At 33.5% G+C, this 24,109-nt stretch overlaps 4 protein-coding genes across 8 annotated transcripts; 2 read left to right on the top strand and 2 right to left on the bottom strand.

The window, feature by feature from the left end:
- Positions 1-523: 523 nt before the first annotated feature.
- LOC131668579 (nudC domain-containing protein 3) lies at positions 524-3,226 on the bottom strand. Its single transcript, XM_058942862.1, has 5 exons — positions 3,088-3,226; positions 2,645-2,879; positions 1,952-2,287; positions 1,691-1,879; positions 524-857 (listed from the first exon to the last, which is right to left on the bottom strand). Exons 1-5 carry the CDS (start codon positions 3,183-3,185, stop codon positions 765-767), a joined length of 951 nt encoding a protein of 316 aa, XP_058798845.1. The 5' UTR covers positions 3,186-3,226; the 3' UTR covers positions 524-764.
- Positions 3,048-4,629, top strand: LOC131668580 (oxidized purine nucleoside triphosphate hydrolase-like). The gene is made up of 3 exons (XM_058942863.1): positions 3,048-3,581; positions 3,673-3,818; positions 3,894-4,629. The coding sequence occupies exons 1-3, from the start codon at positions 3,430-3,432 to the stop codon at positions 4,079-4,081; spliced, it is 486 nt and encodes a 161-aa protein (XP_058798846.1). The 5' UTR covers positions 3,048-3,429; the 3' UTR covers positions 4,082-4,629.
- A 173-nt stretch (positions 4,630-4,802) lies between these two features.
- On the bottom strand, positions 4,803-17,142 carry LOC131668578 (leucine-rich repeat serine/threonine-protein kinase 1). The gene is made up of 19 exons (XM_058942861.1): positions 16,949-17,142; positions 15,978-16,094; positions 15,117-15,541; positions 14,608-15,042; positions 14,145-14,532; positions 13,205-13,749; positions 12,408-13,113; positions 11,717-12,341; positions 11,336-11,655; positions 10,914-11,262; positions 10,509-10,848; positions 10,147-10,443; positions 9,826-10,065; positions 9,354-9,752; positions 7,990-9,250; positions 7,648-7,923; positions 7,323-7,586; positions 6,899-7,258; positions 4,803-6,835 (listed from the first exon to the last, which is right to left on the bottom strand). The coding sequence occupies exons 3-19, from the start codon at positions 15,536-15,538 to the stop codon at positions 6,659-6,661; spliced, it is 7,404 nt and encodes a 2,467-aa protein (XP_058798844.1). The 5' UTR covers positions 15,539-15,541; positions 15,978-16,094; positions 16,949-17,142; the 3' UTR covers positions 4,803-6,658.
- Positions 17,143-18,223: 1,081 nt separating this feature from the next.
- LOC131668594 (speckle-type POZ protein-like) lies at positions 18,224-22,454 on the top strand. 5 transcript variants are annotated; one of them, XM_058942894.1, is made up of 5 exons: positions 18,224-18,311; positions 18,411-18,552; positions 18,880-19,042; positions 19,489-19,634; positions 19,712-22,454. In XM_058942894.1, the coding sequence occupies exons 4-5, from the start codon at positions 19,539-19,541 to the stop codon at positions 20,762-20,764; spliced, it is 1,149 nt and encodes a 382-aa protein (XP_058798877.1). In that variant the 5' UTR covers positions 18,224-18,311; positions 18,411-18,552; positions 18,880-19,042; positions 19,489-19,538; the 3' UTR covers positions 20,765-22,454. The 5 variants fall into 5 exon arrangements, with proteins under 5 accessions (XP_058798877.1, XP_058798879.1, XP_058798880.1 ...); XM_058942897.1 differs by having other exon boundaries at positions 18,254-18,552; positions 19,712-20,731; positions 20,802-22,454; XM_058942895.1 differs by having other exon boundaries at positions 18,275-18,311; positions 18,437-18,552.
- Positions 22,455-24,109: the final 1,655 nt, after the last annotated feature.

The raw sequence follows: 24,109 nt of genomic DNA, 5'->3' as shown, positions 1-24,109 counted from the left end.
AACAACCGAGAGGTAGAAGTATAATCAAAGTTACCAGTGAGAAAAAGTATGACACGCGCGCGTGAGGTAGGCAGGCAGGTGAGCATCGGGCAACGATATATAAACCGTTGCTTCGCTTTCCATTCGCGTGCCGTTTCCGGTCTCGCACGTCTGAAGCGGAAACTGTTACCCAACCAAATACATACATGCGCTCGATAGCTGTGCCTCGTGCGCGAAGGGCCTTCGTGTGTATTGTGCACCAATCACGCAAAAGCTTAATGAGATCGTCGATGATGATGATGATGATGATGATAATGGAGAAGCCAATTCGTTTCGTGAGTGAAAGTGCTGCCGTGGCTATAATGCACCGTCGTCTGCATATTCAAAGTTTTAACGCGTTTTTTTTTCGCAAAACGTGACCATAGTTTGCTCGAGGTGAACCTTGCGAATTATGACTCCTATACAGGAAGTTATCTTTACAAATGAGATTTAATATCCTATAATTCTTTTTATTCGTCAAAGAAAAAAATCCAACGAGGTAATGAATTTTGTATAATTCAATATTCATAAAAAAGAGTAACTTATATATATTATGTATCTTAATTACAAAACAGTATTTAATTGATAAAAAAGACAACGTATCCACTAAATTTCTCTTATGCAATTTCACAAACTCACATTTGAAAAGGGAACAACCACACTCGTTTTCTGTCCAAACTTATACAGTACCGAAAAGAAAAGAGTCATCCCTCTTCTAGAAAATCACCGTCATCATCTTTGTCTCGTTAGTTGAACTTGACGATGGAAGGATCATACTCGGTACCCTTGAAAGGCGAGCCTTCGGCGTTCCATGCTTGCTGTAGTATCCGTTCCATTCTCTGCAAAGAAAAAAAAGCAACAAGAAAGTCAGTCTGTTTATATCGTATAGTATCTACCGACGCACGCCGTAGTTTATGTATATGCGCGAAGAAGAAGCAACAGTGTGCACTGATTGTTGCCGGATTTCTCTTTCTCTGATGCTTCGCCCTCGACGCGCGAGTACACTCTATATTTCCTTTTCTTGCCCCGAGATTTCTTTCGTGCTCGATCTCGTTAATTTTGAAACCGACTTTGTTTTCTCTCACTTTGACGATGTACTTTACAGCAGCAGCGGCGGAGAATTAACTTTATTTTTATTTTGCTTTGGAGAAGTAATGAACTATTGAGCTGTGACTAGAGCGCTGATCTTTCGATCGATCTGTTGGGTTGATTTACTGGTTTGTTATTTTAGGGCAATTTGAGTTTATTTATTCGTTAATTGAAAAATGCGAAGATCTTGACATAATTTTACAGTTTTGTGCACTAAAATTAATATTGAGCGCTGATTACGTCAGAACTTCGTTTCGTAAATGACATATTTCATTAAACAAGATTTTCATCTAAATTTATAAATAAACAGAAAGCTCATTCAATGCAAATAGCAATGAGCACTAAAAACGTTAAGCACCTTCACAATTCCAAAGTCAGTGTAATACTCTTCCTAACCGCGCTTGCCCAACCCGCAATAAAACTCCCGTCGTGAACAAATTCACTGACGTTCATCAGCAAACGCAGCCGAAGCTACCGAACAATCCGTCGAAATTTACGAAAGAAAAAACTGTAAGCGCAACTGGCCATTGTCCCGGATCTAAAATCTTGCACGGATGCGCTTAGCGCGAACACACGGACTTACGATCTGTTCGGAGGTAGGTTGGCCAAGCAACTTCCGCCTCTGATTCCACATGAGCTCCTCCACTTTCATCTGCTCGCTCTCGCCCATATCCTCGAGCTGACGTGAACAGTCGAGTTTACTCAGCTCAATACGTGGTTCATTGTCGAGTAATGCATCCCACCAACGCTCGCTTGATTTTTCCAGGTGTAACTGAAATATCGTTCGATTGGTATTGGCTTCACTCGTAAAAATTATTCTATTTTCAAGAAGGATTTAAATCACATTTATATGCTTTCCAGGCTCCAAGCACCAATATGACTCGGAACGCTTGATCTTGAACAAAAACCGCCCCTTCACGAGTATCTTCCATTTTTCATCTTCTTTTTCCAGCCCTCTTTCCTCCTCAGCTTTGAAGTCAGTTAATTCGCGCAAAACCGCAACCTCGAGGCCATCGGCGCTCAACTCGACTCGCACGTCCTTGGAGCGACGCGCACCTGCAGGGATTGGCACCACCACGTCGAGGTCGTTTACCGTCTGACTCCACTTGTAGTTCTCGTATGATGCACCGTTGTAACTATCTGACGACCTGGATGATGCCTCTGCCGACGATTTTGCATTCTAATAGCCATTTGCGAGAGGCATTTCAATTTCTTTTGTTGAGCTATATGTCTAATTTTCTTTTGTAAAAGTAGAAAACTGAAGCTCAACTAATGAAAAGCGAAGGAGATATTTATATTGCATATTTGATTAAAAACATAAACCCAGAGATTGTAAATTAGTTTTTGCAAAAAAATTTATGTCAAAAAGACAATCGAGCGTTTTTTGCATAAACATGTATATAATAATAATTATCACTGGTTCAAATTATTGTTGTAAATAATGACAAATTCCAATGAACTCACGAAACTTCGAAAAAGAAAAGTTGGAAAGTGTTTGTAAACTTAAATGATGGTTTGTTATTACGTGCAAAAATACCTCATTGCGTACTGAATTTGCAGAATCAAGACTTTCATTACTGGCTTCAATAACTTCGTTCCCGGCAACTTCAATCTCTTCGATAGCCAGCGGCGGGCCTTCGAACTGCATTTGAGTATCCGTGGCCGTTTTGATATTTTGCCATTTTCTCAATGTATTCACCACCAGCTTCTCGGCGATACCCGATGGAAATCCTAGCTTTTGTTCTGGAGTAGATTCAACGTAAAAATCGGTGCTGTAAATGAAAAAAGTATTACGGCTGATAAAGATATTCATACATACGTATAACATGAATTTGTATATCGTTTTATCACAGTGGATGAGAATTACTGTCATACGCGGGAATACGTTTTGGCCTTCATCAAAGTTGAGAACCATGTTTAAAGAGTCACTAACCGACGGCTCAGCCACCGAAGTTCGCGTTTGCACTTGTTATCACTCACCAGCGATAGAGAAATCCGAAAAAAGCGTCCAAGAAATTTATTATATTCTTCTCTTCGCGAAGAATATTCAAAAAAGCTGGATCGTGTTTCGAATCCATTTAATATTATAAACAATCATTGAACTTTCATACAAAAATCATTGTTTATTTGTGTGCTGTAATGTACTTCTGTTACATTTGTGAACTTCGAGGTTAGATTTCACGCTAGTTGCGTCATCTTGCGTCTGATAGTATAATCGAAATACTCGTGATATTGTTTTGGCGGTTCATTTGAAAGTTTCGTGGGCAGATGACAGGTATTTTACTTGGTTCAGTTTTAGAAGTGAATAGATAGTGATCAAATATGACTGCAAGAAAATTATTGTCTCTTGTATTTGTGAGGAAGCCGAAAGAAATCCTGTTGGGTTTAAAAAAGAGAGGGTTTGGCTTGGGAAAATGGAATGGTTTTGGTGGAAAAATTGAGCCAAATGAAAGTATTTTACAAGGCGCCGTGCGGTAAATTTTCATAATACTTTTTAAAATTAATTTTTGAAGAATGTGATAGTTGGAAATATGCATCATTCATAAAAGTAATCTTATTTTTCAGTGAATTAAATGAAGAGTGTGGCTTAACCACAAATGATCTTTATCGGATAGGTTTTCTGGAGTTCGAATTCGAGGGTGATCCAACCCTGTTAGAAGTTCATGTCTTCGAAACGTACAAGTACCATGGTGAGCTTACCGAATCTGAAGGTAATTTATCAATAAATAAATATACGTGTATGATTATTGCTGAGATTTATGAAATCATATATGTACATATTACAGAAATGCGACCTCAATGGTACGATCTCAAAAGTATACCATTTGAAAAAATGTGGCCAGATGATGCTTATTGGTTTCCGTATATGTTGCGAGACGAACCATTCAAAGGATATTTCCTGTACAGAGGCTTAGACAATATCATCAAGTACAAACTTGAAAAATTAGATTTAAGTAAATTTAAAGATGCTTAATTTAGTAATTATTTTTAATTCTTCAAAATTATTTTTTGAAGACTCTTCCTATGTAAGCTAATTTGTAATTGAATTATTTATAAAAATTATACAATCAAATTAACATTACAGGATGTGAAAATTTTTATGAAAATACAATTTATGTCATTCTAGCTGCTTTCATGAGTTTCAACTGTTTATTGTAAAATTCCATCACTTTGTACTTTCTACTCTTTTATATTGATTGTAAATGAACCAAGTTCTATAAGTTCGAGGAAAATGGCAGACTATACATGCATTTTTGAACCTTAAATTAATTTTTTTATGCTTGCTTGAATTGAAAACACTTGTAATAGATATGTAACATATTTATTTAATTTTAGATTTAGAATAATTTTTAAACGAAGTAATATTTTGTCAATGCGATATCTACATAGGCTAGTTTACTTACAATACAACGGTCGATGTATGCAATACATATAATACAATTTGAATCATTCGTTATCTTTATCAACCGGTTGTTTATGACGCCATTTAAATTATTAATATTACCATTTTTTTTATAAATTGTTTCAATGAAAACAGTATGCTATTGATTTTTGTAGCTGTAAAATTAATTACAATAAAATATAAGTATTTATATATGTGAAAAAATATTTACTATTAAAAAAAACCATGAACTCATTTATGAAATCCTACCTTAATTTTTCTTTCAATATGTAATCGCTGAAAATAAATTGAAAACATAATTTGATGTGTCATAAAATACTACATTTATTGTTAGCAATAATACGAGTATATATCGATGTTCTTTTGTAGTGGGATTTTATTACAAAATTGTAATCGCCGAATCGTCGTCATTATTACAAAAATGATATATTTAAAGTTATAATACTAACCCATATTAATCGATGTTCTATTGCATAATTTTTCTAGACTAATATATTGAGAGTGAACAATCTTTCTAATAACCATATCTATTATAAAAATAGAGCAAACACTAAAATAGTTCTACAATTTGATAAGACAAAAACATTCACAAGCATTGCCATTAAATATACATAGCGTAGAAGTGTAATACAAAACGTGTAACTCCTAATACACTTATTATAAAAACAACAATATTTCATATTCTCACCTTTTTTCATTATCATATTGAGAATTAATATGATTGTATTTCATTTCAAGTCTTGATGCACAACTCTAGTAAATAATTTCATAGCATAATATCCATGTTGATTTTGAAAACATCAAAAAGGTAAACTACGAAAATATATATTTCTTAGTAAATATGTTATATCCTTAGTAAATTAACATAACACCGCGACTTTAATTAATTACGATAATTAATTTCCGAAACTTTATCAACTTTGTAAAAGCTGCAAAAAAAGTCTTATCGTTATTCAATTTAATATTTTCAGCAAAAATAGATAAAAACGTACATTGTCAAAACTTTTTAATAGCTAAGCGATTATTTAATCTGAACATTCATTTTTATGATAGTAATTAACAATGCGTTGCTTATTTTGATCATTTTGTTGGAAAAAGTTTCCTTTATTCAAAAGTCTATTTGCTATACCTTAAAAATGGAGTGGACGCAAGTTGTATCACGTTTATTTGGATATAAGAAGTAAATTCAATGATAAGTGTTAGTTAATACCTTAACACATAGAGATCAATTATTGAGGAAAATATAAATTAATAAACTTTTATATTTCGCATTTCTTCATTATTAAAGGAATATCATTTATAAGTTGATTTCTAACACAATAGATTTGATTAAATGTGTTATTGCAATAAAATGTCCAATGCTATGAAGTAAATTCAAGGAATTTGGTAAATATAATGCCTAAAGTAACCGCATGACTAATATTAAATAAACTGCATCCTTATTTTTACAATTATCATTCATCTTGTCTATAATTCACATGAGATAGTATCTTTTCTATTTGTTAGTCGAATAAAAATAAGTAATGTAAATAAGGATTGTCGTCAAATGATTTTATCGATATTATAATTTTATCAAAAACATAATAAATCTGCTTCATCTATTAGAAGTTTCGTTAATGCAAAAATATTTTAAATTAAAATATTCAAAATGAGGATTATTATATCACATAATTTATGTCTATTGCAAGTTAAAATACGATTCGATAAAATACTTTCAAATACAAAATTTTTTATTGTGTTATTTAAGTGAAAGTTATCTATTTACATGTTTTAGCATTCGATCGATAATTCAACAAATAATATATAGTTAATACATTTTTTATCTGTTTAAATATATTTCAAACCTATATATCTCTAACCTATATATATATATAATACATTGTAAAATCAATAATTCCGAATCTCATATCAATACTCTCAATAAAGAATATTATGGCTCTTGTATTTTGCTAAATAATGGTTTAGCAATTATGTACAGCAACATGATTCTCATTTTCGTACGCGTCAGACTTAAAATACACTTTGACATTTCAAAAAAAAATATCATTTTAATTCGAAGGCACCTATACTAAACCCGTCTTATAGTTAAATTATTTCTAGGACGACAACCTTATACTTATGCCCAAGTATGATTTTGTTGTAGTTTAATTACGCAGCCGACCAGTGCTCCGATCTCCAGAGTAGAGTATACATGTTGTGTTTCAATTCTTCGGCTTCTATACTATCCACTGGATAATCCGTATACCTAGTTATCAAACTTCTATATCCTTGACCGACAGTTATTAGAATCAGCGTTTTTCGATCTGGCGCTTTGAAAGCAATTATCTGTAATACAATAACGGAAACATTATATGCAGACAATATTCGTCGTGTCTTTCATTAATTTACCTGAGATACTTTTCCTTCAAAGGGTCTGAAAACAGTAATGGGTCTCAGGGAATTGCATTCAGCAATAACTATACAACCCCAAGTAGTCCCTATGTACAATTGATTTGCGCATGTTTCCAATGCTGTAACTTGACACTTTTCGGACGTCAAATGATCCTCAATCGATATCGATTTCATACTTTCCGAGCAAGGCATCAGTTTTGACATATCTAATTTATTTACGATTTGTTTGGTCTCCAGGTCCCATTGATAAACTATGCTACCTGGATAAGTGTAACTTAGAACTGAATTTTCCGCGCTTACTACGTGCGTGGCAAACAAATTTTTACTAGCAGTTTCTTCAGTTACATGCACCAATTCCTTCAAGTAAAGTTAAGATTGATTAAAAAAATCTCAATAGTTGTTTTTTTATTTGAATTTTTACCTGAGTTTCAATAAGATTAATATCTTTCAACGTATAAACTGATATACGTCCAAAGCTTCGACCAGCCCATAATTCAAGAATACGTCGCTTTCGAGGAACGGCAGTAAGCGAATAAGTTTTGATATTCTCAGTGGAAGCTTCGACAAGGTCAATTTTCCGCATTTGTGTAAAACTATTTGCTACCAGTACGACTTTTCCGCTGTGCAACGCTACTGCAAAGTGTTTCAATTGATCTATGTAGATCAAAGCGACGATCTTCGACTCCTAAATTAACAACCATTTACACAGGTCAGAAAAGCTCTTATAATGCCACTATCAAACTTACTTTATGTCGATCAGGCTCCAGACGAAAACTACCAACGCATCCGAAATTGGTACCCAAATAGATATGTAATTGGCCAGAGTTATCGCCAATCCAGATGTAACCGTCGATGCTACACATGGCATAAGGTACAACAGGAGTATCGATTCTTACATGTTGCAGCCAACCTTTCAGCGTACCTAGAAGCATATCTACTTCCCCGTTGTTGTGACCTAGCCAGATCTCATTGCCAACATTGTTCTCGTCGATTGGACGGTTCATCATTGTTATCGCCGTCACCTAAATCACTTAGCCATGTAAAAATCTTTACTGCTCTAGAACGTCATTTTTTCAAGATACACTCACCTGAGTTCTCTCGGTAAGCAAAGTAACGTCTACCAAATGCGTAAATTCTGGCGCAGAAGCTATCGACACGATTTGACTAGCAGCTGGTCTATCCTTTGGATTCTGTGCCCAACATATAACCATAAGATCCAGCGCGTAGCAAGGATGCAGTGTCTCGCTGAAAGTTAACGGTGGCCTGCCACCTTCGAGAATGCATTCTTTTACCGCCTCATGTCCTTCAAAAGGTTGCCTCAAGGTTATCAACTCGTAAATGAACATGCCGAAGGAGAATGAATCTACTTTTTCTGTATATTCTTCTTCTCCGTTGTATCTAATTATTTCCGGTGCCATGAATCCTTCTGTACCACCAAAACCTTTCGCACCAGAAGGCAGCGTGAGTCGCGAGATCCCATAATCGGCTACTTTAATGCGTACCGGACGTTCGTGATAAGTTTCTTGGAATGGCAGTGGCATTTGCCAGACTAACACGTTTTCAGACTTTAAGTCTCTGTATATAACGTGTTGCTGGTGTAAATACTCCACAGCTTTGGCAACCTGAAGTATGATAGCTTGAAGCGTATATGGATCAAGTTTCGCACCTGATCTTCTGTAATTTTTAAGTGCGTTGTTCAACGCTCCTTCAGGTGCCAAATCTAGTACTAAAGCTAGAGGACTGATAACAATTCCAACAAGTGGTACTATGTTAGGATGCTTCAGCGTCAAGAGGATGTTTAATTCTTGTCTTGCTGTACAGTAAGCTTTGCAGGCGTATTGCAGTGGATCTCTATCCCATTTACTCTGTGCTGCTTTGTAAGCCAACACTGCTGATTGTTTTGAGTTGGGTCCCGGAGGTACTGGCTGCAACATTTTCATCGCCACATCGACTCTCTGTAGCCTACCGGGTAATCTGCAAGTGCCTTTAAAAACAAAACCAAAAGCACCGCGACCCAGCATCTTTCCTCGCTTGATGTCATCAGATCTGATGAAATGTTTTGTTCCCAAATCCATGAAGATAATATCCGGAGCCACGAGAGACAACGAAATGTCTGAGTGCTTTGGACAGCTGATTGACTTGTTACTATAAGCCGAGAGGATGCATTCTTCGACCATCCACGAATATATGGTGAAAGTTTCGTCCGATAATGGCATGTATTGTTTGGAGATATCGGGATGACCTTCGAGGGAAGGCATACGGCTGGACGTAGAACTGTCGTACCCTACTCCGCTATCGCCGTCGGATTTGTAACTGTCTTGGCTTTGACGCTCCTTGTTCATATAATACCTAAAAAACAAAAATGTGAATGTAATTCAAGAATGCTTGATTAATTTAATTAAGATATTATTATTTGTTTAAAAATTGTAAGCTTAGATAATTATGTATGTACTTTGGAATATCTTCGGACGAATGCTCTGAATTATTAAATGATTCACTTTCGTTTTCTCCACTGTCAATCAAACATTTTGGGCATGGAATTAATCTCGTTACTAATAGCTTCCCTTCGGATGTATGAACGAATCTTGTACCCAAAGTAGGATACCAATCCTCGAGTAAAATATCGATGTGATCAACAATCAATGCAAGTAACTGTGGCATACTTTCGGGTTGAGGCTCAACGGTGATAGCTTGGTAGCCTATTGGCTCCTCATCATCATCAGAATCGGTTGCTGGGATAGGTTGCTTGATTACTAATGTGTCTACGGGAAACCAGATTTCCAGAACTGCTGAGGATTTTAAGTCGACCAAGCACCATATGCCATCCTGCTTTAATTTAAATTTATGTTTGCTTTGAAAATCAAGAAAAATTAGAATTAGTTATTGAGACGATAAGTAAGGCTTTTTAAAAAAATAATAAATACCTGTAGTTATGTGGAGAATTGTGAAGGCTGCAATTGACTTCTTTCAAACGCAGTAACGTTATACCGCAGTAGCGAAGTTCAGCGCCTGTTTGCCAAAGAACCCATTCAGCATTTGTTTCAAGTAACGTTACAAAAATTTTATCGTCAACAAAGTTATTGAATGGTGTCAAGAATGACATAACAATTTCAACTATTGTATCGTCAGCTAAAATGCGAGTAATAAGACGTGACCAAAATCCACTAAAAATTAATGAAAATAGAGATTAAAACTAGGATTCTTCGACGTAAAAAATTGCTTATCATGTTGCAGCCTTCTTTTACCTTGGAAAGTAAGACATGAGAAGTAATCGCGTTATAGAACAAATAGGCTGCGGTCGAGATGTTAATACACCTTCCGTATTATTCAATTTATCAGTACCAGGTGACTGACCGTATGATACCATTGGAGAGCTGATCATTTTACTACGCATATGCCAAACTCGCGACTTCACTGGAATTTTTATAGTAATATTACTCCGAAGAAGTTCTTCTTCGGTAGGTAATAATGACGGAATAAGTAACGTTCGTGAGTCCCAAGTTAATGCTACTTCAAACTTGTTCAGTAGACTTACAATGTAACTGAAAAAATTATTATATATAAGAATAAAAATTTTTATTTTCAAAAAACTGAAAAAAATTCTTACCCCTGAGTATCAGAAGTTGATATGGTCGAGGATTTGAATACATGCTGAATATCGTCAAGCTTCATAATACCTGACCTTGCGAAAGGATTAATCTCCCTTACAGTTACTATGTGAGCTAGCATATCGCACAACCATTGAGGATCAAGGAAATATAAATCCTTGAGGGTTGCGTCATCATAATGCAAAATAATGCCGTTCTCGTGTAAAAATAAAGTAGCCTGATGCAGTTCTGCTGGATCCCTAAAGGACCTATTCATTTTTTGAAGCTCAGTGTTGACTGTCGCATAATATTGATCAGCTCGTAATACGGGATCTGCACCGCAGAAACGCCTTTCATGTGCTGTAGAATAAAAACATTATTGAGTTTTCGAATAAATAATGCCAGAACGTTAAAATTAATTTTACCTAATTGAACTACAACATCCTCAAGAGCTAAATAACTCGCTGGAACTCTTTGTTCCAATAACAATTCCTTTGAGCCAGGTGATCTAAGACTGAACACTACATCGTATATTAAATTGCACAACATTTTAATATTATGTCTTGTTTTGCAACTAATTTCAATTGTTTCCATAACTTTAGGTAAACCACACTTTTCCGCATCCACGACATTGATGAACTTGTCGCGAATGTACTGTTGCAGGGCTTCACTTTGTTCGTATGCAATGTCGTAGTGTGTGCCAATGATTATAACGGGTGAATTGGGTGCGCGGCTTTGAATATTTACGAGCCATTGGAATATCTCATTAACACCCTGCAACATAAATCCATTTTTTTTTATTTTTCTATTTCGTAGTGGTTTTGTTCTTATTTGTTTATCAAGTTACCTTAAAACCATCAATAATACGCCAAACCACAAGATAAAGGCTTCTCTTTGACAAGAAGTATTGATGCGTGACGTAATATTCGCGCTGACCACCGAAATCCCAAGTACGAAAGTAGACGGGTCCGTGAGAAGACTGACCTCGAACTTTCTTCTCGTAGATCCAGTCACCGATGTCTACTCCAACAGTAGACATAGTCGTACCCCGAGCAGTTTTTGAGTTGATATTCTTATTTCCCATTCGTTTAGCCCAGTGATCCAAGGATTTTTTCTTATTTGGCACGTCACCTTCTTGTCGTAGCTGCTCGAGAAGACTAGTTTTTCCTGAGCAAAATATTGTTTATTAAATAATAGTAAAAAGAAATGATTTGTGTGATGAACGTACCAATGCCCTGAATTCCAACAATCATAAGCTTCATCCTTGCATAAGGTTTGGCATCCTCGAGTACAGACTTCAAATAACCAATGACATCCATAGTTTTGTACTTCTTTGATTCAATCATAGATTTCAAAGGCTCTTGTAATTTACAACCTTGAGTATTAAGATTCCACAGCCTAGATAATAAACCCATTTGCGGAGGCAACTCCGTAATATCAACATTCCCACTAACATTCAACACAGAGAGATTGTTTAATTCGTAAATATTCGAAGGTATCTCCTTCAACTGATTATTGCTAACATCTAACATGCTGACGTTGGGAAATAAAAGATACATTTTTGATGAATGACTAGATTTTGAATCTTTATCCGAATCATCATCGGTAGCATAAGACGAATCGCCATCGTCAATCGACGTCAATTGAATTCGAGTAAGTAAGTTATTGGCAAGAATTAGCGTCCGTAAATTTTCCAGTCGCAAATGGCGACGGTGAGTGCAAACCGACATTAAAACGACGTCGCGCAAAGACGTGGCGGTTTGACGATTTGTAGGAACTGTTGGGGATTGAACGCCTGTCGAAGGACAGTAGCATGCGGTGTTTGCTTGCTCCATCTCATCGGCACCATCAACCTAAAAATTACAAAATTAAAGTATCGTCTCGAATATTTATTCAAAAGTTTAATGTTTCTAACACACCTGTGGCAAACTCGGCCAACAAGATATCTGATTATTGGATAGATCTAATTGCTTTAAAGTAGACGGATACGAAGTAATATGACTCATGGATCTCAAAGAATTGTAAGCCATGTTTAATCTCACTAAACTCACAGCCAAACAAGGTAAAGCCACAGGAATACTAGTAAAGAGATTATGGGCAAGATTCAGTGACGCCAATGCCGATTTATTACTTGTTTGTTCGGTGTCATCGGTAATTTTTTCCATAACCTGCACTGTTTTTGTCCACTCGAATGGCCTTTCCATTTCGACGACCCTCGCATTGGCAATCTTTGAAAAATACGAGTCGAAATCTAATGAATCATCTCTTGGCAATGTAAGCTGTGTTGCGAGATTTCTGCAACTGGGACTGTTCGATAATGAATCTTCTCTGCCTTTTCTGCTGATATTTTGAAACACTTGACTTGGCAAATCGCGTAATAAGTTGAACGAGGCATTGAGTTCTTTCAGTTTTGGTGCTCGCCATAGGTTGTCTGGTAAACATTGAAGTTTGTTGTTCGATACATCCATTATTTCTAGAGAGGGCATGTTCATGATAAATTCTGGTAATTGCTCAAGACGATTGTCTTGGAGGTAGATTTCCTCGAGTACCGGGCATAGTTTGTCTTTAGAGCTTTTTGATTCTGCCATTAAAGCTTCTATTTTATTTTGGGCCATATTTAAATACCTGAAATATAATTTATCGTTAGAAAAAAGTTACAATATGATTGGATTTTTACAGAAATAAAGCACGTTTTTTAAATGAATGATGATCTTACCTCAAACTCCGAAGATAAAAAATAGTAGACGGCACCGAACTGATTGAATTTTGAGAGATATCAATCCTTGTGATGGCGTACAGCACTAAATCATTGTTCTTCACGTTCAACTTCTTGTTTACATGCAACACTGCGTCCACTAACCACTGTGACCTAATTTGAGACAATCTGCACTGTTGATCGTGCCAATTAATCATTGTCGGAGTACTAGGATACAACGCCGAATAGGTCACACCACTGAAATTCGACAAAGCTGGAAACGGCGACGAAGTTTGCGAATTTTCCGTCATAGCTTTTTTATTGATCTTGTACTCAGCGTCGGGGTGTGCTTTGATGGACAAAAGTTTGGCTGTCAGTACTTCGTCACTGTTACGTGCCGCAATTTTCAAGGCCGTGCAATCGTTATCGACTGCGCCATGTTTGAGTAACAGATCGACGATCTTTACGTCACGATTTTGGCAAGCAATCGTCAAACTCGTAGTGTATGACTCTGAATCGGTCTGTTCGTTAGTTATTTTAACGGGCAAATTTGAATTTGCTCCAGCCTGTGAATGAACAAATTTTCATTCAGTGACCACGCGACTAGTAAACATAGCAATATACTATTAACCTGTTAACCGGGGAAACCTCTAATTACGCAACATATAACGGGTGCGTCCTTTTCCACTAAGACGTGTATGAATGACGTATTACCATAGTAGTAGTAAAATATACGTCCCACCCGTTCCAGGGCGCAATATAAATATCGAGGACGTATTCATATGTCCTACCAGTACTTATTGTTGTTTACTTTGGACGTATTTATACGTCCCGCTCGGTTAACAGGTTAATATAGGAATTTAATAGAAAAGAATATTCCCTTTGAATTGTAGTTGCCAACGAAATTTTTTCGCTAAATTTTTAAATAATTAAAAAATAATAAAATAAATAATTTTTTCACCTGCAAAAGTGCGGCAACGACGTCTAGATGTCTTCCTTTCACCGCAGCATGTAACGCAGTCTCCATATTATTATTGCAATACAAATCAAGATTCAAAGGACAAATGAGATTCTCGTCTTTCTTTTCAATTGAACGGCCTCTGAAATTCAGACTAGACATGAGTCGTTGAATGCCACTAGATATCCGTCTCTTTGACACAGGTATTGGTTGTGAGCTCGATTCGTCTTCCATTAAATTTCGCGCTTTCACTTTGTAATTTAATAGCAGCTCAATAATTTTCAGATTTCCTAGCACACTCGATATGTAGAGTATATTTTGATCCGTTACGTCTTGAGTATTTATATCAAATGGCATCTCGTATTCGAATTCACCACTCGGATCTTTAAATCTGCAATTTTATATATTAATATTATAGTTTAAATACAACTCATTATAATTAACGTTACAGCATGAAGCAGCCTACTTTTGATATAGATTAGGAGGATACTCGAACTTAAGTAACAGTTCGATAACTGCATAATGTCCATTGATAGCAGCCGCGTGAACGGGTAACCATTTTTCTACAGTCAACAATTGTACTTGTTTAGGGAACTGCCTCAGCAACATCTCAACAATCTCGAATTTTCCATTGTAACAAGCTATGTACAGTGGACAGTACTTAGTAACCGGATGAATAGTACAGTCAGCCCCATGATCTAGTAACAATTTTACAACGTCTTTCTGACCCGTTTCGCTTGCGATGAACAACAATGTATTAGAACCATTTGGCGCCATGTTCAATATATATTCTAGGTCTTCCATCGTTCGACCTTGGATAATAGCTCGGGCTGCTGCGCAATCTGCCTGCATGCAGGCTACTCTCAGAGCTGCGTGGGTGTCTAAACGTGCCTTTTCAAATCTGATAGTGTAAATTGATACGTATAAAAAGTGTATTCGTGAGTGAAAATATTATTCTAAACGAATAATTATTACCTGTCAATAGCATGTCTGAGTATTTCGCAGCATCTTATATTATTATTTTTCTCGCAAAGCTGTAACGCCGTCATCCCATTACTATCCATAACCATCAGATTACAACTGTACTTCAACAATGTCTCGATGTTACTTGAATGCCCATGTTCGGCACACACGTGCAGAGGTATTCTGTACTGTCCTCGAGGACCACATGGTAAATTAGCATTGGCTCCAGCTCGAAGTAATACTTCGAGGCAACGCGAATTTTCGGTAATTGCAGCGGCGTGTAATGCTGTTCGACCCCACGAATCCTGACTATTGATGTATTGCAAGTGCTCGCCACGAAGTAGATCTTCTAATAGTTCCGCATTGTCCCATAGTGCTGCCTGATGGAGCAAACGTCCTGGAAAGTCTTCATCTACTGGTGTGTAGTCCTCCATAGTCTATGATTAGAAAATGCTGTAATTATAGTTGCATACGAGGTATGCACGATTGTGAAAGTAAGCCGGTGAAAACTCGTAACTTAATTGTCAAGCATGCAGATTGTGTGAATCTTAGAATTAATAAATCGTGATAAGTTATAAAATTATTCTAAGTTCATTATAAAAAATAATTTTTATGAATCTTTCACGTTTAAAATCCATACTTAAAATTTATGTTAAAAAGCGTTAATGTTAGAAAGTCTGTTTTTCTATGTGCAGCTACATAAATTAATAGTAATTAACTTTCTATTGTGCTTGATATAAGATTGTGAGCTAATTTTTTAGTTAATATACAAAATATTTAGGTAACATACTTTCTACCAATTAAATTTTTTGAACAATTAGTACCCAAGTCTTTAAGTTTAGTTCAATGAAAATTAAATAGAAATATACTTACTCATGGATGAAATTCTCTAATGCTACTAACTATTCATTTCAAAAAACAATAATTGTTTTCCAACTTCTCATTACTATAATTTAATGTTTCCACGACTAGCATCAGTTTATACTTTTCCTAGAAAAAGAAATTAAATATTTCATTAATGAGAAATAAAATTAATACTGCAAAATCATTCAAGCAATAACAAAATTAATGCAGGTTGAATTTCATAAGATTATCCACTATGATGGTTATTTGAAATGACAGCCATTACACAATAAAGCTTGAGTTCTTAAGTATTAGGAGTTACATAAAAGTAATTTCATTACTAAATATGAAGCCAAAATTTATGTATGAAAACTGTTATTTAACATTCACAGACTTGATAATTCAAATGATAATCATTACATCAGATATTTTTGTTGTTTTATTGAAACTTATGTTATATGTAATTTTTCAGATATGATTATTGTCAATAAATTATATTGACATTAACATTTATTATTCTAAAAAATATTGTTTTTATAATTTGATTTAAATAATTGTCAAAATTTAAACACATTAATAGTATTATATTTTTTTTGCAAACAAGAGCAACAAACACTGTTATAAATTATAATGGTTAAATCTAAAAACTAAATAATTAATTATGAATGAAACTTTCATGAAGAATAACACGCAATAACAGTAAAGGTACTTATAAAAATATTGTATACCCGTACGTATAGTGAGTTCCAGTTTAAAAATACATCCCGTAAAAAATAAAATCAATAATTATTCGTTCTGCTTCACGCCAGTATTATTATATAAAAAAATTGAGGTTATTTTTTCGTGCTATGTAACATTTGTTATCACAAACATACACTAACTTAAAAATCTTGTTACTTAAGTTAACAATAACAATTGAAAAAATAAGCTTTTCCGTAAGTTGTTCCGTGCTAAAATCAAATATTCAAACGCAGTATGCAAACAAACAACACTCCACTAACACTGTCAATCTCTCTGATGGAAACCTTGGAGCAGCAAACAAAATAATTAATTGCCAATGTCGTCTTCGATCGAGTGTTAAAGTTAATTTTCACCAGCCTCTTGAGGCTTTTATCGTGTCGATTCATTCCGGAGGAGTGTGTAAAGTTGTACATGCAACTTTTCTAGCACAACACAACCACTTCTTCCTCGCCATTTTTCCCACCCTGATAGTGAGCAGCTGTTCAGGCGTACACGCACGTGATTATATATTGTCACATTTGTATTAGTAAGTCGCGCCGTGTGATTGACGCTCAGTTTTTTTGCTATTTTATTGTTATTACGTTAATTAAGTAATTAAGTAATTGGCCGATTATTGTGATGTTAGAGTAATTGTAATATAAGGCTTTTCTTGAAGGACTTGGAGAACAACAGGAATATGTAAACTAATGCTGTCTTACGTTGTTTAGATATACTTATATTATACAGATATACAAGATAAAATTTTTAAAACACTTATTTTTTATTTGACACATTCTGCTGCTTCTAAAAAAAAATTTTTGATAGTAGATTTTATCAAACTTTCAAGATTTTTCATTTTCTTCGTTAATTTGTAAAATTTTATGATTTTTCACTTTCTTCGTGAATTTGTTAAAATTTCAAAATTTTTCACTTTTACTGTGATTTAATCAAAATATCAAAATTTTTCACTTTTTTGATAAATTTAACGTAATTTAATAATTATACTAATTTTTGGTCAATTTGATTATAACCCAATAACCCAGTGACCCAAATTATCCAAATATCAAAATTTTTTACATTTTCCGTGAATTTGTCGAAATTTCAAAATTTTTCACTTTTGCTGTGATTTTATTAAAATATCAAAATTTTACACTTTATTGACAAATTTGACGAAATTTAATAATTTTACACATTTGGGTCGCATAAAGATGAGTGCACGCCCGTTCGAAGTAATCCCTCGAAAATTGCCTCTCCATAACTCTTGATCACGTCGGGGTCACCAATGTAGCGTCCGCTTCTAGAGGATAAATATGTACTCGTAGCGAAGAGTTAAGAAGAAAACGTCTATTGAGTGGAGATACAGTAGGTGTGCACAAGGAGCATTTCTATCGGCGAATACGGAACTAGCCGTAGTCTTTTACTGAGACGACCCTGGTAACTGTGGCGCTAGTAGTAATTCATTTTCCGGTACGGTAGATCTCTACAAGGTTCCTACACGTCGCTGATGGCAGCACCCGCTAGATAGGACTCGATTGTCGAACGTCACAAATGCCTCTGTCGGTAGTAGCGCAAGCTACTGGCTACAATAGATAGTAGCATAGTAGGCAGTTTGCTTCGCCGTAAATGATTTTGCATTAAATATACGTAAGTTTTGTTGTCACGATATTTAATTGTATCACGATACTAATTACAAGTCGAAATTATATGTCAACAGTAAATATCATTTTAATTATTGTTTGGTAGAACTTTTGCGTGTGAAATTGTTTTAGCTTATGTAAAACGGCTTATTAAGATTGTCACTCAACAATATAAAAAATTATAAAAAATTAATTTTAAGAAAGTGTCATCCGTAATAGTTGTAAATATTGATGATATTGTTGGCTAAGTAAGTATTTAAGAATATCGTTAATCTATAATCATTAAGCAATTTATTGTGCATGTCAAGTATATTTTTAACTTCGCAAAATTATATAAATTTTACAAAATAAACAATTTAATTTTTAATTTTTTAAATTAAAATGATTTTTGATATTGTTTACGTACGAATTGTAACCAGTAGTTTGATATAAAAGTTGTACAAAATAATAAATATCGAAGCGATTGTTTTGGTGCATGTATAGAATTTTGATTTATAATTATGTTATATGTTATAATTAAATGTAACACTGATGTAAAATTTACATCTATTTAATTAATGTAATGTAAATTACAGACTAATACAGGTCACTTATGCGAACTTTTCTAATCCCAATAAATTAATCATGGAATTTATGGATCATGGAGTATTGACGCATCATAGCAAGTACCTATAACCTATACATAACTACGTTTAGCTTTGTTTATTACTACCGATACGACGCTGCGAATTTCAAGAGGTAAGCAGCAGATTGTTGTCATATTGTTTAAATTATTAGAGAACAATCATTACAATTGAATTGAATTAATTTAAAAATACTATTCTGGTTTTGTTTTTCTTGGAATGATTCTAGTCATTACATTTGCATTCGTAAATTACTAGTCTTAATTTTGATCACGGGTTGTTCCATTTTATTTTATATGTTTATTATAAGAGAAAAGTACATATTTTAGAATATTATTTAAACTTCATTCTAGTTAATTTTGAAAATGAATATATGCATGGAAATTATTAATTTAGTAATGTGCCATCTTTTGTTTCATATTTGTCATGGTTATTGATAATGAAAATATAATTATATACAAAGCATTAATCTGTTTTCGTATCAAGCATTTTGTATAAGTACACATGTGTACACTAACATTGGTAATATCAAAATACACATTTAATAACATTATTTTACAGAGACTTAGATTTTCAATCAGAGTGGAATACAAATCAAGTATTGAGGCACAATGAGGCAAAGATTAGACCCAATCAGTGAAGATTCATCAACCGATAGCTCAGACTTTTGGACCACCTCAACTGAAAGTAGCAGTTCTGATTCTGATGTAAAAAATAAATTTTTATTGTAAAGATAAATTATCGTTTATCATGACTGTAAATAAAATTATCTATCTGATTACAGGATTTTTCAGATTATCATTATGAACCAATGCCAAAAAAGGCAAAGGTAGGCGATCATAAGAATTTGTTGGAAACCGAATCAAATTTCGAACATATATTAAAAGCTGATTTTAAATGGAATATAAAGAACTTCAATGAAATTTGTAGCAAAGCTCACATTGGAGATGTAGTAGAATCTCCCATATTCATTACAGGTTCAAATGAAGAATTAGTATGGCGCTTGGAACTGTATCCCAAAGGTATCAATGAACAAAATAGAAATTATTTATCACTATTTCTCAAAATGATGTATAGCAAGGAGCCAAGATTGAAAGTACAGTATACATTTAAATTAATTATTAAAAAAGGTGATGATAGTTATATGAGTGAAGATTATTTTATTGGTGGTCAGCGCTTTGGTGTTAAAAGGTTCAGAAAAACTGATCTTGTTTTAAAAGCTGTAAAGAATATAGAAGATAGTGTTTTAACTATTACTTGTGAAGTCAATACTCAGTTGGGCAGAACACCTATCCATAGAATGAAAGTTTTGAATGATCTGGAAGGTCTCTTGGACAATGGTCGTTTTAGTGATGTCACATTAAATGTGAAAAACACGAAGTTCAAGGTACATAAATATATTCTAGCTGTAAGAAGTCCAGTATTTTCTGCAATGTTTGAACATGACATGATAGAGAAAAATCAGAATATTGTACAGATAACTGATATTGAACCAGAAATTATGAAGGAATTATTACGATTTACTTATATAGGAGAAGTTAAAGATCTTAATTCAAAAGCCAAAGATTTATTAGCAGCAGCTGACAAATATGCTTTTGATGATTTGAAAAGTATGTGTGAACTTTCATTGTCCAAGAATTTGAATGCTGAAAATGTCATTGAAACTCTCAATTTTGCCGATCTTCACTCTACTCCAAAATTAAAAGAACAGGCTTTGAAATATTTAGTTTCTCATATCAAAGATGTCATTACTACATCTTCTTTCAAATCATTTGGCAATCAACAGTCGCCTTTATTGACACAAGTAATATGTGCTATGGCTTCTAAAGATGATTAAGACATAAAATCTATCTAAGTTTTGATTATTTTTTAAGATACATGCAGCTAAACGCTAGAAAAACAAGGATCATGGTAGCAACCGGAAGCAGGAATACCAGAGGCGTAACTTGCGCGATACTATAAAGAATGACTTTCTGTGTTATTAAAATTTTTAAATTTTAAGATTTGAAAATTAATTATATTTTATAAATGTATATAATTCTAGTTAAATGGTTCTTATCTAGTTTACTTTAATGTTTTTATTAATAAAATTTAGAAACAAAGGTCCATTTTTTAAATTTAAATTTACTTCATTTTAATAGCGAACTTCTAAAATGACCGAAAATATATTTTCTTTCGCAATTTTCTATAAGTGAAAGCTTCTGATTTTTATCTAGGGAGATTATCTTGGGAGATAAAAAGATACAGATATATAGAGAGAGGTAAGATAAAGATTGATAGATAGATAGAAAGAGAGAAAGATTGATATTATAAAGATATTATCCAGCATTGTGACTAAGAAAGAGTGATAAAATTTGAGTATATCTAGGAGTGTGAAGTTTATATTTTAGTAGTAAGTTCAATTTATGAATTATTAGTATAGATAATAATCTGCAAAAATTGAAATATGCTGTTAATAAATTGTTTTAATAAAATAAGACGTTATCTTTTCGACTTATGGTGGCATATTCAGTACCAATTGATAATTTAATTATCATTTTGAAATTAATAGTGTCATTTTCAAATGTGATTGAAAGAGATAAAAAAGCTGCAGAAAACCGCTGCTATTGAGTAAAGTTATGATTGTATGATACAAATAATGAAATTAATAAAAGAAAAACAAAAAAAGAGCGAGAAATGCGCTGAATAACGCTAGTAAGGTAAAAGCTTACTAGTTATATCCTTGCCCTAATAAGTTTAAAGGTTTATGATGATAGGTTTTAGATTTCATGAAAGAACGATATAAAAAGTGATAGAGTGAGAGAGAGAGAGAGAGATATGTTTGATATCGTGTTTCTAATATTTAATAATTTGTAATAATTTGTAATTATTAAATATGTGTCAGGCATCTAAACCTAATTTATAGCATCTGTGCCATTATTATATAAATTCCACTATTGTCAAACGTTTAGCAACAACAATTGAGAGAATAATCAATTGAGATTGACAGTGACTTTTAAAAAGTGATATTGAAATATAAATATAAATTTGTTTGATTATTAAAACACAAATAATTGCCTTTAACAATTGAAAAGGTAAAATTTTATAGACAAATTTTAAGAAAACAGCATTCATGCAATATTTTAAATTATTAAAAAATTTTTTTTAGGGATACTTCTTTTCATTATTGTTTAAATATGCTCAATTGTAAAAAATATATTGTCCCCAATTTTTACTCCGACAATGTGCAAAATCGTCGGATATACTTTTTATAAATGTATGCACTTAAAATCTATTAATTTAAAAATTTCTTTTTATACTAATATAGTTTCTATTAAATGATTTTCTTTCTTTCAACTCTGAGTTGTTGTTTAATGTGTTCTATTTAATTTGAATTAATTTATTTGTGTAAGTTTTTGCAAATATAGTGGACACTGCAATAAGAAAAATAAGTCATTAATTTATTATATTTATAGCTGCATTTAACATTTTTCTCTTGCAAATGATATGATGCAGTTTAAGAATTGTAAGTTAAGAAGTTTGTACCACATACGAGTGGAAACTTATATGTAGAGTTTATAATAAAATATTTTCTATATAGTCTTTTAATTAATTTATAATTAAGCTTTTGGTTCCCATGAAATACTCTCATAGTATAGTAACATAAGTAATTTACAATGTGTCGATGTAAAATTATTAAAAATTTTAAATAATACTGTATGTGTAAAGCTCGGTCTTAAGTAACAATTTACAAAAGATTTTAGATAAAGTTATACTTTTTTATATCCTATTATGTTTCCAAATATCTTGTAAGATAGTTACCTATTTTATCCACTCTATTATTCAACGATATTTGGCTACATGCGCGTCGTTCGCGCATGCGTAAATTGATACGAGGAGCTCGAAAAAAGGTTTGGTCGCAGTGTGAGCTAGCCAGGCTCGCACTCGAGGCGGTCGGTAAAGAAGGAAGCGTTTCGTTCCGATGTTACCGACTGGACTCGTCAGTGAGGCTCGACGGTCGGTAACATCTGCCTCATACGCTCGAAGTGCGCAAGTCGCTATGCGGACTTATATATTTAGGGAGCGTATTTCTTGCCGCTCGTGGCTGGCCGATGCCATCTCGATGTGGATGAGCGAATCATGAGACCGCCACAGATATATTGACCATTTTATATGTCAATTGGAAACGAATACGAATTTTAAAATAATTTCTTGTAAAGTCGAATAAAATTTTCACCTTAATTAAAGGAGTCTATCGAATGTGTAGTTAGAAAAAAAATACGAATAAATTACCAATTTTCTTAATAAATTGATGTTAATGGAATCCCCGAAGTAAATGTTACAGTTTAGACGTTACCAATTTTTGACTCGATTGCGTTATACAGTCTGGATAGAATTAAAGATGTTTTCCAAGAAAATTCAAACAAAGAAATTATTTAAGTTGAAACTTTGTGGGGACATTTATTATGCATAACCAAGACGTTCATTAAATTATAAACGCGTTTGATGTTCATAAGCGTTCACAGTTAACATTGTACGGTTAGTATGCTGATGCCTATAACATATGTAAACATATATTTGATAATATTGTGTAGTTAGTTTATTATACAGGAAGCTTTTTTATTTTACGAGAGCAACGTAATAATTTACTGAATAAAGATCACTGCTCTCAACGTGAATCAGTTTTTTTGTTATTTTTGGTATATTTAATATGTAAAATTAACATATATTTTTTCACAATTTTACATGTATACTTTTACTCGTAACTATGTTACAATACAACCAAATTGATATATTAAAGAAGTATATTTAAAAAATTTTATTAATAATCTTATACATGAGAATTAGGACTAAAGATTAAGGAGAAAGGAATTTATACATTTTTTCCGTATAATTAAACTATATATCAATATTATAAAGTTACGAGGAGAGTTATTTTGACCGGTTTTTGGCCCCCTACATTTTTAACCATAGAAAATTTTTTATTATGATTATCTATATTTGATGACTAATAGATTCCAAAATGAATGAAACCTCCCTCCTCTTTCCCTAGTAAGAATAAAAGTCAATTTAATGTCAAATGTAAAATTTAGTTTACTTCATTGTAATAACCAATAATAAGTAGCTGGATTTGACTTCTCATTCTTTACTATATTTGACATTGAAATAACCTTGAAATGACATTCAGGTGACCTAACATAGT

The sequence above is a fragment of the Phymastichus coffea genome, unplaced genomic scaffold (assembly GCF_024137745.1).
Source record: "Phymastichus coffea isolate CEN01 unplaced genomic scaffold, Cenicafe_Pcof_1.1 PCOF00081, whole genome shotgun sequence".
Taxonomy (NCBI): Eukaryota; Metazoa; Arthropoda; class Insecta; order Hymenoptera; family Eulophidae; genus Phymastichus; species Phymastichus coffea.
The sequence above is the reverse complement of the archived record's forward strand: the minus strand, read 5'-3'. Positions and strand labels throughout refer to the sequence as shown.

Bases quoted from the DNA above. Each gene is read 5' to 3' on its own strand.
- LOC131668578 (XM_058942861.1), bottom strand. From the start codon at position 15,538: ATGGAGGACTACACACCAGTAGATGAAGACTTTCCAGGACGTTTGCTC. The intron at 13,114-13,204 runs GTAAGATCATCA...ATTATATTTCAG, and splicing joins TTTTATCTTCGGAGTTTGAG to GTATTTAAATATGGCCCAAA. The intron at 10,066-10,146 runs GTAAAAGAAGGC...ATTAATTTTTAG, and splicing joins CTCATGTCTTACTTTCCAAG to TGGATTTTGGTCACGTCTTA.
- LOC131668594 (XM_058942894.1), top strand. From the start codon at position 19,539: ATGAGGCAAAGATTAGACCCAATCAGTGAAGATTCATCAACCGATAGC. The intron at 19,635-19,711 runs GTAAAAAATAAA...ATCTGATTACAG, and splicing joins GTAGCAGTTCTGATTCTGAT to GATTTTTCAGATTATCATTA.
- LOC131668579 (XM_058942862.1), bottom strand. From the start codon at position 3,185: ATGGATTCGAAACACGATCCAGCTTTTTTGAATATTCTTCGCGAAGAG. The intron at 2,880-3,087 runs GTGAGTGATAAC...TTTCATTTACAG, and splicing joins TTCGGATTTCTCTATCGCTG to CACCGATTTTTACGTTGAAT. The intron at 1,880-1,951 runs GTGATTTAAATC...ACGATATTTCAG, and splicing joins AGCCTGGAAAGCATATAAAT to TTACACCTGGAAAAATCAAG.
- LOC131668580 (XM_058942863.1), top strand. From the start codon at position 3,430: ATGACTGCAAGAAAATTATTGTCTCTTGTATTTGTGAGGAAGCCGAAA. The intron at 3,582-3,672 runs GTAAATTTTCAT...CTTATTTTTCAG, and splicing joins ATTTTACAAGGCGCCGTGCG to TGAATTAAATGAAGAGTGTG. The intron at 3,819-3,893 runs GTAATTTATCAA...TACATATTACAG, and splicing joins TGAGCTTACCGAATCTGAAG to AAATGCGACCTCAATGGTAC.